The sequence below is a fragment of the Salmo trutta genome, chromosome 35 (genome assembly GCF_901001165.1).
Source record: "Salmo trutta chromosome 35, fSalTru1.1, whole genome shotgun sequence".
In the NCBI taxonomy this organism is placed as follows: domain Eukaryota; kingdom Metazoa; phylum Chordata; class Actinopteri; order Salmoniformes; family Salmonidae; genus Salmo; species Salmo trutta.
Genome location: NC_042991.1, coordinates 28,620,562 through 28,636,265, shown reverse-complemented (window position 1 = coordinate 28,636,265; position 15,704 = coordinate 28,620,562). Strand labels below are relative to the sequence as shown.

The window sequence follows — 15,704 nt, the reverse complement described above, 5'->3', positions numbered from 1 at the left end:
AAAAGTCGAGGGGTGTGAACACTTTCTCAAGGCACTGTAAATTCTGTCGGAAATAAAGATGCCGTCTACTACATTTTCCAATACCAAAGCTCTTCTCTGTATGAAACGGGCAGTACTAGGTGAGCTATATGGGCCAATATCCTACTGTGTTGTATGATGCAGCAGAGGGGAACCCTGCACTGTTAAAGGTGCCACATGGTCAATTGGACATCTGCAGTGGCCGTGAAGCGTTTATGGTGATACGGCCTCTGCAGAAATCAAGGCATTCATACTTCTTGCGCTTTGCCGAGCAACGCAGAGCTGTTGTGAAGGAAGTGAGTTTGGTTGACGGTAGGTCCTGTATAAACACAATCATGTCAATGCGGAGCTATACGGAGCCCCCTCCCCATTGTTGCAACATTTGTGGTATGGAGCTCAATTTGCCCTCTTTGTGCCTCCAGAGGCTATGTGATTGTGTCAGACCATCCATATGGTGCCTCCACCACATTTTTGGATTAAGCATAAATTGGCTTTTAACTGGGAACGCAATGACATCAGCACTTCTGGAAATGTGTGGGCATTGCATTTTTTTAACCTGTCAATAGAGAATGCAGTCAGTGTTATCTCTGCTCTTTTCAACCATAGATGTGTCCCCTGTCAAATCTACTGTAACGACCAACATAAATTGAGGTTATATGGTTTGTTAATTCATCTACTTTGATTAGTCTTATCGACATGCAGATTTTCCCCACTGTGTTACAGATCTTTTTGGGTTCTTCAGACACAAAGCAATGGGGAGAAGAGGTTGCACTAAAAGAGCAAAGCCTAACTAACATCACTAAGCCGTGCAAGACTTATGACACTGGATTTCCCCACACATTATTCTACTTCAGTTCCAGGCTAGAGCAGATGCAGTCTGGGATCCCCAACACTGATTCATTCCCCCCGACTAGGTTGATATCCCGAGTGCGTTTCATTGCCTGCTTCCGGAGACCCTCTCCTCCACTGCTCCGTGGAGAAGGCCCATGTCATGCCAGTCCATTAGATGCCGAGAGCAAGGGAAGCGTGTGTCTGTCAGACTGCGTTACACCAGGGCGACAGTGATGGTCAGCCCCGGGGCCCTAGTCAGTGTCTTCTCTCCCCTCACTCCATCCCTCCACCTCCTCCAGGAGCCTCTACCCTGATGTGTCATGAAAAGAGCAGTTACCCTCTCTCTCTTGCTCCCCCCTCGTCACGCTGAAGCGTTTGGGTTGCACCATGTGACCGGTCATGTCCATTAAGTTACTAAGTAGGATTACCCATCTTATTACATAATTAAGCAAATATCCTCCTAATACACCATATTATGTCATTAGGCCTTCAGTGTCATGATGAAGTAAAGCATTTCCCCTTGTCTAACCCCTTCCCCCACTCCATATAATTTTGTCCTATATTTTACAACCTAAATACTAATAGGAATGTGTATATGACGTGTCATTGATGCATACTGTCAAATGGTAAGCTTTAAGTTAAGTAAACATCCTATTCCTACTTTTCTATATTAGCTTGGGGCTGTTGGGAGAATCAGCATAGTGCTACTGTGCCAAACTGACATGCCTCTGAACTCGCTGCAAACCCTTTGAAGAAACAAGCTCCACTCGATGAAGCGTGGCTGGAGTAGAACAGAGTGCAGGGGGAATCAGGGAGAGGTAGCTACACAGACTCCAGATGAGGGTTACAGACAACATTAGGACCCATCGGCTTTTTGTCTTTTGTTGTTGTCTCAGCCCCGCCTCTCCGGAGCCTCCCTAGTGCTGCAGCTGATGATAAGACCTACTAGCACTGGCTCCTGTCATAGACGGTCAACTCCAGGCCTTGGTGACCATTGTTATAGGCTGAGGATGGCATAATTGGGGGATTTTGTAAGGCTAAGGCTGATCTAGCTGGGGTTTTTTGTGTGTCTAGACTGCAATTTATTATCTATTCTGCGGTGTCTGGGAGAATGTATAGTATGTAAAGAGTAACCTAAAAGTGATGTAACAAAAGTTCCCCTATTTAGGTTTTATTGTCCAACTCTTCGGATAGGCTTCATGGCTCTAAATCAATCGGCATTATTGGGTTGTGTGTTTTTGTTCTAACGTGTAATACTTTGTTTTTTATTTTACTCTTATATATATATCCTGATAACTAGTCACTTTACCCTTCCTTCATGTACATATCTACCTCAAATACCTCATACCTTTGCACATTGATCTTAAATTTTAGTCATTTAGCAGATGCTCTCATCCAGAGCAACTTACAGTAGTGAATGCATACATTTTCATACATTTCAATTTATTTATTTTTTTGTACTGGCCCCCCGTGGGAATCGAACCCACAACCCTGGCGTTGCACACACCATGCTGGCATTGCAAACACCATGCTCTACCAACTGAGCCACAGGGAGCCTTGCTAAGGCATCTTGTCCTGGTAGTCCCTCTATATCATTCCATTCTTGTGTATGATATTTTATTCCTCTTGTGTTACTATTTAATGTGTATTATTATTTGTAAAATCTACTCTGCAGCATCATTGGGAAGGACTCGTAAGCAAGAATTACACGGTTAAGTCTACACCAGTTGTATTCAGTGCATGTGACAGCGCATGTGACAAATAAAATTTGATTTGATTTAAGATATGTTATGTTTTGGTGTGTGATTCTTTCATTCAACACATGATAAAGCCTCTCTCTTGCAGCAAGACATTAATGTGTTGAAGTACCAGCACGGTTTTAGACTAGAGAATCTGCTTGTTTAGATGCTTTGGGATGGATGATGGATCCTCTCCAAATGCATCTTATCCAAAATCCTCGTTCCATCTGCCAGCTTGCTCACAAATGGTCCACACAGCAGGATCATGGCACACAACTACACTGCATCCACAGTTCTGTGTGTTGAGTGTGTACAGTATGTGTTGCGTAGCATGCAGGGTAAGCAATTGTGTCCACTCCACTCTGCACCAAGCACAGCTCACTGCCCAAGCCCTGTCCTTTTCTTCTTCACCTTTTTGCCTTGCTAAGGCAGCCTCTGAGGAAGATTGATAATACTTATAACATTCATACATTGTAGCTTGGTGTGATGTAATCAAATGATTGTTTAATAAGAGCAGTAGGTCTACATGATTGGATAGTAGTAATTTACTCAAACGAGTGCTTTGAGGGTAATTTATTTAATGTTGTATTACAGACAGAAACAAAGATGGCAGACAGTAATTGTAATTACACGTGTATAGTCTTTTGTTGTGAGACGTGGCGTGACATGACTGTGCAGGTTTCCTGCAGGGATGTCTTTGAGCTGCCAGCCAAGCTTCAGCTGAACATAAATCAGGGAAAAGGTTTTTCGCTGATGAGAATCAGCTCTACTGGCTGAAATTGTCTTGTTCATAGTGCTTTTAGGCTTTAATCCTCACCTCACCTTTAATCCTCACCTCACCTTTAATCCTCACCCAGTTAAACTAATGAGGGCAATGGAATATCCTTGTTGCATAATTGAACATTTGGGTATTCATCAACAACCAATTTTGAGAGATTGGGACTATAAGGTTCTATCTGCAAAAAGATAATTCTGAGATAATTGGCTATAATGTTCCAAACCCTCATTGGTTTGAATGGTGTCAGCAACTTAAAAACACACTGGATAAAGAAATTAGCCCTAATTGAGGTCAGTATCATTGACATCAGGTTAGGTCAGTTAGGTCCTTATTAAAAGTGGTTAGATTAAATCTACTATGCAGCATAAAAAGATGTGTTGTTTTTGAGAGGTTGCCCTTTACGTTGTTTAATTACGTTGTTTGAGGAGTCGTCCTTTACGTTGTTTAATTCCGTTGTTTGAGGAGTCGTCCTTTACATTGTTTAATTGCTTTGTTTGAGGAGTCGCCCTTTACGTTGTTTCATAGGCTTACCTTACCTGGTAAGTGAAACTGCAATTTGAAATAATTCAGTATGTTACAATATAATTAATTTCAATCTTGGCATATTAAACAATGCTTCTATAACACTTCTTTATTCTCTGTCCTTAGATGTGGAATATTGCTGCATTGGTGTTAGTGGTGGCAGGGTCTGCTCTGATCAGTCAACCTGCTGTATGACCAATGGAAGATATGCCTGCTGTCCCTTCTCTGAATGAGTACTAAACAAATTTGACACCACTGGTGTAAATGTAGTTCTTCAATGGCGAAACCAACTTTTCAGTCAAAACGAAGACCCTCATCAGAGCTCACTGAGAGGTATCAGAGATTCATTACATATGAACTACAAGGTATTCACAGACCACCTCATAACTTTATTTTCACTATGTTTGTTTTCGTAGGCAGTGTGTTTGTAAGTAGTGTTACTCTAACATAACCCACTGTTGCCTGTCTGGATACATCTGCAACACCACAGAACAGATGTGTGCGAAATATGACCAACCATAGAGCAGTGTGCCCATGCCGAACAAGGTGGCTGCAGAGGAACCACGCTCTCCTGTCTCTCCCCCACTTGAGTCTGATATCATCCCAGAGCAATGCTGCAGCAATTCTGAAGCAGTGGAGAGCTCTGTCTCTATGGTGCACTGTGATGGCTCAAATATCTGCCCTGCTGCCGTCACCCCGAGGGCGGGTGGAGCTGCTGTCCATTTTCCCCTGTGAGTAGTCTTTCTGCTTGTATGTTGGCTTCATGGTCTAGTTCAGGGGTCTCAAGCTAATTTTGCCTTCGGGCCACATTTGATCTTCTTCCCCAAAGTCCAGAGGACAGCATTTGGCCCACTGGGCCCAGATTCACAAAACCTTAAGAGAAATGTATTCTTAATTGACATTTTTTGGGGGGAGGACATGGCTACTTAGCATTCAGTCGCATGTTGTTTGTTCGTTGGCATTTACATTACATTTACATTTTTGTCATTTAGCAGACGCTCTTATCCAGAGCGACTTACAGTAGTATTTATGTTATTAAAGGTGGTAGCACATTGAAAAGAACCTACGGATAAAAGTATTTTATATCTTAGATATAACCAAGGTCATTACATGGTTTTTGCGTAAGACGGTTTTGCGTGTTTTGTGAATCTGGGCCCGCAGGCCGGTAATTTGAGACCCCTGGTCTACTGTAACTTTACATCTTGGATAACAGGATAAATATATATTGTAAAAATATATTGTCGTTATTCAGTTTTGTTATTAGGCTACTATGTAATTAATGCTTGTTACGTTCTACTTACATTAGTAACTACACAGTAAAGTTTGTCATATTTCTATAAACAGCATTGTTAAACATTTCTACTCAAAATGTGTAGCGTCAAAACATGAACTTGTATATTGCTGTTTCCTAGATCGTGTGCTGTCTGGATGATGTCCACTGCTGTCCTTATGGTTATAAGGGTGACCGCATACACACTAAGTGTCTGAAGACCGACGGCCTGAGGTACCCCTTTATTCCGAGGCAGGCCCACTTCCTTCCTATGATCAAAGTCACCAAGATATCCAAGCCGGATAACAAGGTCAACGACCAGGTGCCACAATATGTGCCAGACGTAACCAATATAGTGTGTTAGCAGCTAGCACTGTTCACTTTCTATCAATACATGACATTTTGTCCACTGTTTATCATCAGTCATGACATTACATTCTCAGACAAAGGCACGCTGTATGTCAGCTTTCTACCATTAATTGAATTGAGACATTGTTCCTGCTCACTGGTATTGTGTTGCTTTGGTGTGACTACCCTGAGAGTAAGATGTTGAAGTTTGGGTTTTCTCTTCTTTTAGCAGGTCCCATGGACACCACCTGCCGTTGACAGCACCCAACATGGCTGGGTCATTCACTGCCACAGGAAATCAACTGACCTCCGGCTACAATAACATGTTGTGGCAAGGGAAACACTGGCAAATACTGTTGTCTACAGCCATCTAAGCCAAACTAACAAGATTTTCTTTTGAATTCCATTTTGCCTAACTACTGAGATTGGGATTGTACACTTTTTGTGAATGCATTATATGTACATGAATGGGGAATCATGACAGCCACTCATTGTTGATTTCATAAAACAGACAGGTCAATAAAATAAATGATAATTATTGTATCTATCTACTGGCTACATTCATTAAGGATGTGGGTTGGGGTTGTAGGGTAACATGGTATCAACATCTTGTACTGGTTTTGTACTAGCCAGTACTTCTACCGCCAATTTAAAATGTTTTATGCAAATATAAATTATGCACATGGAAGCAAACTCTTTTTGGCTGCTGACATCAAAACTGAAGCAGACTCCTGGGGGACCATAGAGACAGGAGGGAGGGAATGGCCTGGACATCTGCTGTTGGCTACTGCATAAATGTTGGTCACCCCTAAGAATTGTGATTTGTTTGACTTTATGTTGAAGTAAAACAATTATGCATAATTCTGGTTCTAGAAGTAATAAAATAATAGTTAAACATTCATGCACTCAGTATATGGATGTATTACGCGCATTGCAACTAAATGCCCAGATTGTGCCTGCTTGGCTGTCCTGATGCAACAAAGTAATAATTATGGCTAAACTCTGCCTACTTATACAATTTATATTCTTAAAATTCAATATGAAACCTAACCCTAACGACAATGCTAAACGTATGCCTACCACTAGACATAAATGTTTGTTTCATACAGTTTTACGATATAGCCAATTTTGCCTTTGTGGCTGTGGATTCTAGTGGAAACCGCTTCCCACCGTGGGCGTTTCTCTCGCGAGCAAATGTGCTTGTTTGTAACCACGGCAACGTCGGTCGACCCAAGGCAAAACAAGGTAAGCTACCTAGCTAACATGTGCACTCGTTATCAGATAAATCGAGAATTTGCAGCATTTAGGTAGCTATGCATTGCAGTGGTTAGCTAAAGTTAGCTATCCTGCTATGTCATGTAACTTAGCTAGCTAAAGTTAGCTAGCTGGCTGATAAATTACTAATTTAGTTAGGCTAACGTTAGCTCTCATGTTTGGAAGGGCTGATAATGCCAGCATTAGTTCAAGGTAACTAGATAGATAGGGCCTAACAAGTTACAGAATCCCTGCTCAAAAGTGTTTGTGATATATTTAAATTAATGTGGCAGTAATACTATATTTGACTATGGTTTATTTGCAAACTCTAACATTGCATTTTGAGAATTCTTTCTGGTTAAACTCTGTTCTTATATTGAACAGGTAATTCCCACCAAAATTCCCAAGCATGACTGCAACAATGTCCAAGTCTCCTGGGGCTCGCATGTATCCCCCAGTAGCAAAACTCAACTTGGCTGCAGACCCCAGGAAGATGCGCAGGATCATTGCAGAAGATCCAGAGTGGTCCCTCACTGTAGTGCCCCTTTTATCCAACCTCTGCCTGCAACACATAGTGAGAAACTTTGAGGGTACGTTTTATTATATATGTTCTACGTTATTTATTCAGTCAATTAATCAAGTCAGTTGTTTATTTGATCACATAATTCAACCTCTATTTCTTGGTCACAGAGAAGCCCATCCTCGAAGAACTTCTTCCCAGGCACAAAGACTTTGTCCTGGAGAGGCTCTCTCCGTCCCTGCCCCTGCAGGTGACTGCCAACCTGATCAGCGACGACGGCTACTGGAAGCGCTGCTGCAAACAGCGCTGGAGCCTGTGTGACGTCTCCTCATACTGCCACAGCTGGAAGCGCATGTTCTTTGAGAGGCACCTGGAGAACATCATCGAACTCTACATTCCTAATGCCACTGACCCCAAGACGGTGCTGGGCATGGTGCCTCTGTGCCGGAACTATGTGAAGAGGCTGGACATCTCACAGCTGATGCCGCCAATCAAGGAGCCCCAGAAGTCGGAGGACGACGACAACTCGGACTCGGCCAGCGACATGGGCATGGATGGGCCATCCATGGACCACTTTGACTTTGGCATCCTGCTGGACAAGCTGAGCCATCTGGAGGAGTTTCACGTGGTCTACCGGGTCAAGGGATGCGGCATGAACTTTGAGTGGAACCTCTTTGAGTTCACTTTCCACGACTGCGAATCGCTGGCCAAGGCCTTGAAGTCCTGTAAGACCTTGAGGGTGAGTATCGATCGACTCCCTCTCAGTGTTCACTGGCATGGTGCCCTTTGGCTTCGTTGCTCTGCTTTCCTATACAGGATGGAGTCAGGTTGTCTGGGGCATTTCTGTTCTGCTCTGTGTCATACACTTCCTCAGTAAGCATCAGTAACAAAGATTCTGTTTGAAATGGGGTGAAACAAACTGCAGTATCACAGATGTATTATAATTCTCTACTTATATCAAAGGAAGTACAACAATGCCTGAGGCTGAAACCCTAAACACCTGTCCTTGTATGGCACAACTGTTATTATGCTACAGCACAGGGATTCATTGCTTCTTAGCTACATGGCATAACATAAAAAGCATGAGCTGGCGCACACCCAGAGAAAATGATTTAGTGTAGAGGTGCTGACTAATGGAAAATAAACTAAGCTATAAAAACAAAGAGTCGCACAATCCATATATATATCCTCCCAGTAATTTATTGGGTAAAAAAACACCAACGTTTCGGCATCACTGTGCCTTCTTCACGGTAATGTCATGAATGCTTGAACCAGGTTATGTAGACAAACAGTTAAATTAGTGCAACCAGTGACAATAGTGAGGGATGTGTTGTAATTGCTAGGTTGATCAGAATGAATTGAGCGAAACTGTTAAAAGATAATAGCCCACAGCATCACTTTTTGTTCTATCAGAGGAAAGAATGACGTTTGATTCAAGCTTGCTGTTTTATACAATGCGTGCACAATTATTAGGCAAGTGAGTATTCTGATCTTATCATTATTTCTATTCACATTTTCGAACTCCAAACCATATAAACTTGAATGCTTATTGGATTTAATCATTTTCAGGTGATATGTATTTGTGTAATGAGGGAGGGTGTGGCGAAAGTGAATAACACCTTATATCAAGGTGTGCATAATTATTAGGCAGCCTCATTACCTCAGGTAAAATGGGCCAAAAAAGAGATTTAACTGTCACTGAAAAGCCAAAAATGTAAAATGCCTTTCAGACGGATGCGACACTCTTTAAATAGCTAAACTATTGAGGTGTGACCACCGGACAATCAAACGTTTTGTTGCGAATAGTCAACTGGGGCGCAAAAAACGCATGGGGAAGAAAAGGCGCAAATTAACTGCAAAAGACTTAAGAAGAATTAAACGTCAAACTAACAGGAACCCATTATCCTTCAGTGCCACCGTATTCCAGAACTGCAACCTACCTGGAGTGTTCGAAAGTACAAGGTGTCAAGTGCTCAGAGACATGGCCAAGGTCAAGAAGACTGAAACAAGACCACCACTGAATAAGATTCACAAGTTGAAGCATCAAGATTGGGTAAAGAAATACCTGAAGACAGATTTTTCAAAGGTTTTATGGACAGATGAAATGAAAGTGACTCTTGATGGACCAAATGGATGGGCCCGTGGCTGGATCAGTAATGGACACAGGGCACCACTTTGAGTCAGGTGCCAGCAAGGTGAAGGAGGGTATGGGCTGCTATCATTGAGGATGAGGTAGTTGGACCTTTTCGGGTTGAAGATGGACTGAAACTCAACTCCCAAACCTACTGCCAGTTTCTGGAAGATTCTTTCGTCAAACAGTGGTACAGGAAGAAGTCCTCAGCATTCTAGAAGGCCATGATCTTTATGCAGGACAATGCTCCATCACATGCATCCAAGTACTCCACTTCTTGGCTAGCCAGCAAGGGCCTCAAAGACGCCTGAATAATGACCTGGCCCCCTTCCTCACCTGACTTAAATCCTATTGAGAACTTGTGGGCCCTTCTCAAACGTGAGATTTACAGTGAGGGAAGACAATACACCTCTTTGAACAGCATTTGGGAGGCTGTGGTTGCTGCTTCAGCGAAAATTGATCGTGAACAGATCAAGAAACTGACAGACTCCATGGATGGAAGGCTCATGGCAGTTCTTGAAAATAAGGGTGGCTATTTTGGTCACTGAATATTTTTGAAAGGCCAAAAATGTTATATACTTGTAATTTTGTGTTACTTATCTGTTACACTTACTCTAAAAATTGAGAATCAACAAGTGAGTTGAGAGAAATTATTTTTGTAATTTAATTGCCTAATAATTCTGCACACTAATAGTTGCCTAATAATTGTGCACACTTATATATTTCCCTGAGAAAGACAAAACTCACTTTTCCTTGGTTAAACATTCAGGTTTGAGGTTCAATAACATTTTGGATTGACTGAGAGCATTATGTTTGTTCAACAGTAAAATTAATCCCGAGGAATATAATTTCCCTAACAATTGTGCACGCAGTGTATATTATAACATTTATGTATAAAGAATGATGTTTGATTCCAGCTTGCTGTTTTATATATATTTTTTAACACGTAGATCTACCCGCCCCATACTATGCTATCGTCGCAGGTGCTGAGGATCCACCAAAGCAAAGTGGATGACGAGAAGTGTCGTCAGCTTGTGAACAACCTCCTGGACCACCCGTCCCTCAGGGAGCTCAACCTCTCCCACAACCTCATCGGGGACCGGGGCGCCCGGGCCATCGGCAAGCTGCTCAACAGGTGTGATTTTTTCAGGTTGCCTACCTCACCTGCTTGTGTTCCCTTTAAGTGATAATGCCAGAGAAGCTGGTGTTAGGAGGATATATTGGCACTGGTGTTGTTAGGCCCAAGATGAAGTCGAGGTCCGCCAAACAATGTCAATATATTCTCCAAACACCGGCTTCGAGGGCATTATCACTTTTATACAACAGGTTTCCAACATATTCAAATAATGATTTACATATTTTCATTAAAAACTTTATTTTGATACATTTGTTATACTATTTCATCCTTCCCTTTTATCACATTTTCTTCTATAATTATTGAAAATTAAATTAAACTAACCAGGAGTAAGCTGGAGAGCCTCACTGTCTACGACAACAACATTCGGGGTCCGGGGGCCCAGGCTATAGCCTACGCCCTGGCCAAGAACTCCAGCCTGCTGTCCCTCAACCTGCGTCTGAACCGGCTGGGAGACGAGGGGGGCCAGGCCATCGCCCAGGCCCTGCTGAAGAACCGCACCCTGAAATGGCTGCACCTGGGAGGCAACGAAATGACAGAGCCCACAGCCACGGTCCTGTCCCAAGTCCTGGTCCAGAATAATACGCTGAGGAGCATCAACCTGTCCTGTAACAGGCTGGGTATGGTGAGTGCTGGCACTTACCTCAGACACAAACTACATCGTTTTAAAGGTTGTTTTATTTTAGATCATTCAACTTTAGATTCAGTGAAACATATTACTGATTCAATATTTAACTAATGTCACTAATTTAACAGTAAGTCAAGTTGTAATATGGTAGGCATAACAAAGCATCCACTTTATATTTGCTGCAAACACCTTTCAGGTGGTACTACAGTTCAACAACTACAAATAACGGATCAAACATGCAACAAAGAGAGGGCGTTTTATACAGACTTGGTTCCAATGGGAAAGTAAACAGGCAAATGTTAGCTCTACAATCCAAGCTGTTTGCATCTTCAATTATTCATATGCATGCCAGAAATACACAATAATGGAAAGCTAAGTAGGAGTTGTTTTCCAATGGGATGTATTGTTCCCTCTCTCTCGTGCAGTTTCCCCTTTCAGATGTCAGTTTTATCCCAGGAAGTGGAACTGGAATGCACAGGGTGAAAAATCACCCACATAGCAAAACTGTCACGTGCATCAAAATGTCTGTCTGACCTTGGTATAGTGTACGCTGAAATAGAAAAACGCTTGTCTCAGACATGACAATAAAACACTGTTGACAGTACAATAGGGCATTGGTGAGACCTTGTATGACACCGTAGCCCACAGTAAATTCAGCCAGTGGTTTCAAGGACTGAAACCATCCTTCATGTCCTATTACATACCATGTAGCCTTGACCCCAGCTGTTTCAAGTTTCTCCAGAGTCAGATTACGGTGTGATGTCAGGCAGTGTGAGAATCCTAACTCCCACTTAATGCACTGATGTCAGTGGGAGACTAAGTGAAAATCTGACTTAAATAAACTAGATTTTAGTGTTAGTCCACTGTTAATACAATCCTAAAAAAGTGTCCATGTCAGCTTTTCAAGATGGCGCACTTTCAGTACTGAGCAAAAACTGTGGTGGTGATGATGCGTTTGACATCATACAATGTCTGTGATGTATTAACCTACTGCCGTGTGCATTGTGTTTTGTTTGTGTTGTCTGTGTTCATTCAGGATGGTGGTAAAGTGTTGGAGGAGGGCATGTGTCACAACAGCAGCATGGTGGAGTGTGATATCCGCCTGACAGAGGTGGGCCAGGAGAGCGACTACTGCATCAGCCAGGTGGTACGCAACAATCAGAACCAAGCACACAGGAAACACAACACAGAAGAGACCTAAACCTCAGAGCATTATTAAATACAAAGAAGAAGAATCATCACTGAATTATCACAGTGAATTATTGTAATGTTTGTTTATGTGTCAATTAATCCCATAAGGGATGGGTTGCCAGCTGGCGATTTGACATGAAAATACATTTTGATTCATTCATATAAACATACAGGCCATTTATGCTCACCAAAGTGCCACTTTGTCATATATTGTAGACAGGATGCCTACTATTTGTTTCATGTCTGCGAAGTTGTTAAATGTAGCGATGTCTGTAATGTGTTACCACTGAAATCAGAAGTTAGCTAAATAGGCTACACCACTGTACCTTTGGCCCATGGAAAATAACCCCAGTTTATTAGGATGTAATAAATGGGCTTGGCCCGAAGGTCAGGGATGAATACTGACATAGGTGTTATTCTGGGATGACTTCAGGTTGTTTAGGTCCACCACTGAGCTATGGGGCACATTCACTGTATGTAGGCTACTCATTGTTTGTATTCACCGTTTAGTAAATGTACAAAGTAGAGTTATATATTTAAGCAATAAGGCCCGAGGGGGTGTGGTATATGGCCAATATACCACGGCTAAAGGCTGTTCTTGAGTACGACGCAACGTGCAGTGCCGGGATACAGCCCTTAGCTGTAGTATATTGGTCATATACCACAAACCCCCAAGGTGCCTTATTGCTATTATAAACGAGTTACCAACATAATTAGAGCAGTAAAAATAAATGTTTTGTCATACCCATGGTCTACGGTCTGATATACTACGGCTGTCAGCCAATTAGCATTCAGGCAATTAGCATTCAGGGCTCGAACAACCCAGTTTATAATAGCATATAAATCAGTTTGGAAAGTTGGATATACTGGTAAATATAGGCTTTATATTATTCTACCACATGGGTTTCAGTGTGTACATGTTATATGTCGTATGTAAAAAGACACATTATGTTTCAACAATTTCACAAGCTGTTTTTGATACGCAGATTTGGTTTGCGGTCATTGTAACTGTATTATGCAACATCAAGGCAACATTGTGATAGTGTCAATATACAGTTGAAGTCAGAAGTTTACATACACTTATGTTGGAGTCATTAAAACTCGTTTTTCAACCACTCCACAAATTTCTTGTTAACAAACTATAGTTTTGGCAAGTCGGTTTGGACATCTACTTTGTGCGTGACACAAGTAATTTTTTTCAACAATTGTTTACAGACAGATTATTTCACTTATAATTCACTGTATCACAATTCCAGTGGGTCAGAAGTTTACATACACTAAGTTAACTGTGCATTTAAACAGCTTGGAAAATTCCAGAAAAGGATGTCATGGCTTTAGAAGCTTCTGATAGGCTGATTGACATCATTTGAGTCAATTGGAGGTGTACCTGTGTACCTGTGGATGTATTTCAAGGCCTTCCTTCAAACTCAGTGCCTCTTTGCTTGACATCATGGGAAAATCAAAAGAAATCAGCCTAGACCTCAGAAAAGAATTGTAGACCTCCACAAGTCTGGTTCATCCTTGGGAGCAACTTCCAAATGCCTGAAGGTACCGCATTCATCTGTACAAACAATAGTATGAAAGTATAAACACCATGGGACCACGCAGCCGTCGTACCGCTCAGGAAGGAGACGCGTTCTGTCTCCTAGAGATGAACGTACTTTGGTGCGAAAAGTGCTAATCAATCCCAGAACAACAGCAAAGGACCTTGTGACGATGCTGGAGGAAACAGGTACAAAAGTATCTATATCCACAGTAAAACAAGCCACTGCTCCAAAACCACCATAAAAAAGCCAGACTACAGTTTGCAACTGCACACAGGGACAAAGATCGTACTTTTTGGAGAAATGTCCTCTGGTCTGATGAAACAAAAATAGAACTGTTTGGCCATAATGACCGTCATTAAGGGGGAGGCTTGCAAGCCGAAGAACACCATCCCAACCGTGAAGCACGGGGGTGGCAGCATCATGCTGTGGGGGTGCTTTGCTGCAGGAGGGACTGGGGCACTTTACAAAATAGATGGCATCATGAGGAAGGAAAATTATGTGGATATATTGAAGCAACATCTCAAGACATCAGTCAGGAAGTTAAAGCTTGGTCGCAAATGGGTCTTCCAAATGGACAATGGCCCCAAGCATACTTCCAAAGTTGTGGCAAAATGGCTTAAGGACAACAAAGTCAAGGTATTGGTGTGGCCATCACAAATCCCTGACCTCAATCCTATGGAAAATTTGTGTGCAGAACTGAAAAAGCATGTGTGAGCAAGGATGCCTACAAACCTGACACAGTTACACCAGCTCTGTCAGGAGGAATGGGCCAAAATTCACCCAATTTATTGTGGGAAGCTTGTGGAAGGCTACCCGAAAACGTTTGACCCAAGTTAAACAATTTAAAGGCAATGCTGCCAAGTACTAATTGAGTGTATGTAAACTTCTGACCCACTGGGAAAGTGGTGATCCTAACTGACCTAAGACAGGGAATTGTTACTAGGATTAAATGTCAGGAATTGTGAAAAACTAAGTTTAAATGTAGTTGGCTAAGGTGTATGTAAACTTCCGACTTCAAATGTACATACAGACTTGCAGTTTTCCTCTATATTTATTATTTAGTAGTCACACACTCAACCTGTGATCCACCTTACCTAGGCAGTACAAAACATGTTTCCTGGCTTTAGATCTTGCTGCAAGGACCAGCAATCTATGACATTGAGAGAGTAAGAGAAATGCAGGCAGAGCAATGTTCTTAGTATGATCAGAATAAACTTAACAATCGGTGTGTCTCAAATGGCACCCTATTCCCTAGAGAGTGTACTACTTTTGACCAAGGCCCAGAACACATAGATCTGCAAACCCAGAGGGATATGTTTGAAAGTAGAGCACTACATAGGAAATAGGGTGCCATTTGCGACGCAAACCAATGAAACTAGTCTGAATGACAGTCTAAGATAGTGGAATATTGATCGAATAAGTCAGCGGTTGGCTTCCTTATGTAAAAGGTTGTCTGCACTCAAATCTGTGGCTTTGACCTCCATACAAAAATGTGTAATCTCTTCCAGCCTTTGACCCTATCAAGAAAGAGTGTTAAAACGTACTAATAACGTCGAAAGGAAATAATCAACAGTGCTCTGCCATTGCAAAGTAAGTGTATAGCTCATACAGCATCAGATTGGACGCAGGGTCTGCAATTGAAATTGTACTGTATTTACAAGATTCATTTTCCTTGTACAACACCATTTTATATAGAAATGTGTCGATTGTTGATCTGAAAACCCGAAACACTTCCCTGTTGTCGAGTACATTTGAGGATTAGCAGTGTTTGTGAATAAAACACCACATTTTA

The 15,704-nt window shown here is 42.0% G+C and overlaps 1 protein-coding gene across 2 annotated transcripts; it reads left to right on the top strand.

Moving 5' to 3' along the window:
• The first annotated feature begins 6,665 nt into the window (after positions 1-6,665).
• drc5 (dynein regulatory complex subunit 5) lies at positions 6,666-12,400 on the top strand. Of its 2 annotated transcripts, none has more exons than XM_029734095.1 (6): positions 6,666-6,751; positions 7,145-7,350; positions 7,451-8,019; positions 10,395-10,546; positions 10,874-11,171; positions 12,211-12,400. In XM_029734095.1, exons 2-6 carry the CDS (start codon positions 7,170-7,172, stop codon positions 12,373-12,375), a joined length of 1,365 nt encoding a protein of 454 aa, XP_029589955.1. In that variant the 5' UTR covers positions 6,666-6,751; positions 7,145-7,169; the 3' UTR covers positions 12,376-12,400. The 2 variants fall into 2 exon arrangements, with proteins under 2 accessions (XP_029589955.1, XP_029589956.1); XM_029734096.1 differs by lacking the exon at positions 6,666-6,751 and adding an exon at positions 6,787-6,973.
• Positions 12,401-15,704: the final 3,304 nt, after the last annotated feature.

Coding starts and splice junctions, on each gene's coding strand:
- drc5 (XM_029734095.1), top strand. CDS start 7,170: ATGACTGCAACAATGTCCAAGTCTCCTGGGGCTCGCATGTATCCCCCA. Junction 7,351..7,450: donor CATAGTGAGAAACTTTGAGG/GTACGTTTTATT, acceptor TCTTGGTCACAG/AGAAGCCCATCCTCGAAGAA. Junction 11,172..12,210: donor CCTGTAACAGGCTGGGTATG/GTGAGTGCTGGC, acceptor GTGTTCATTCAG/GATGGTGGTAAAGTGTTGGA.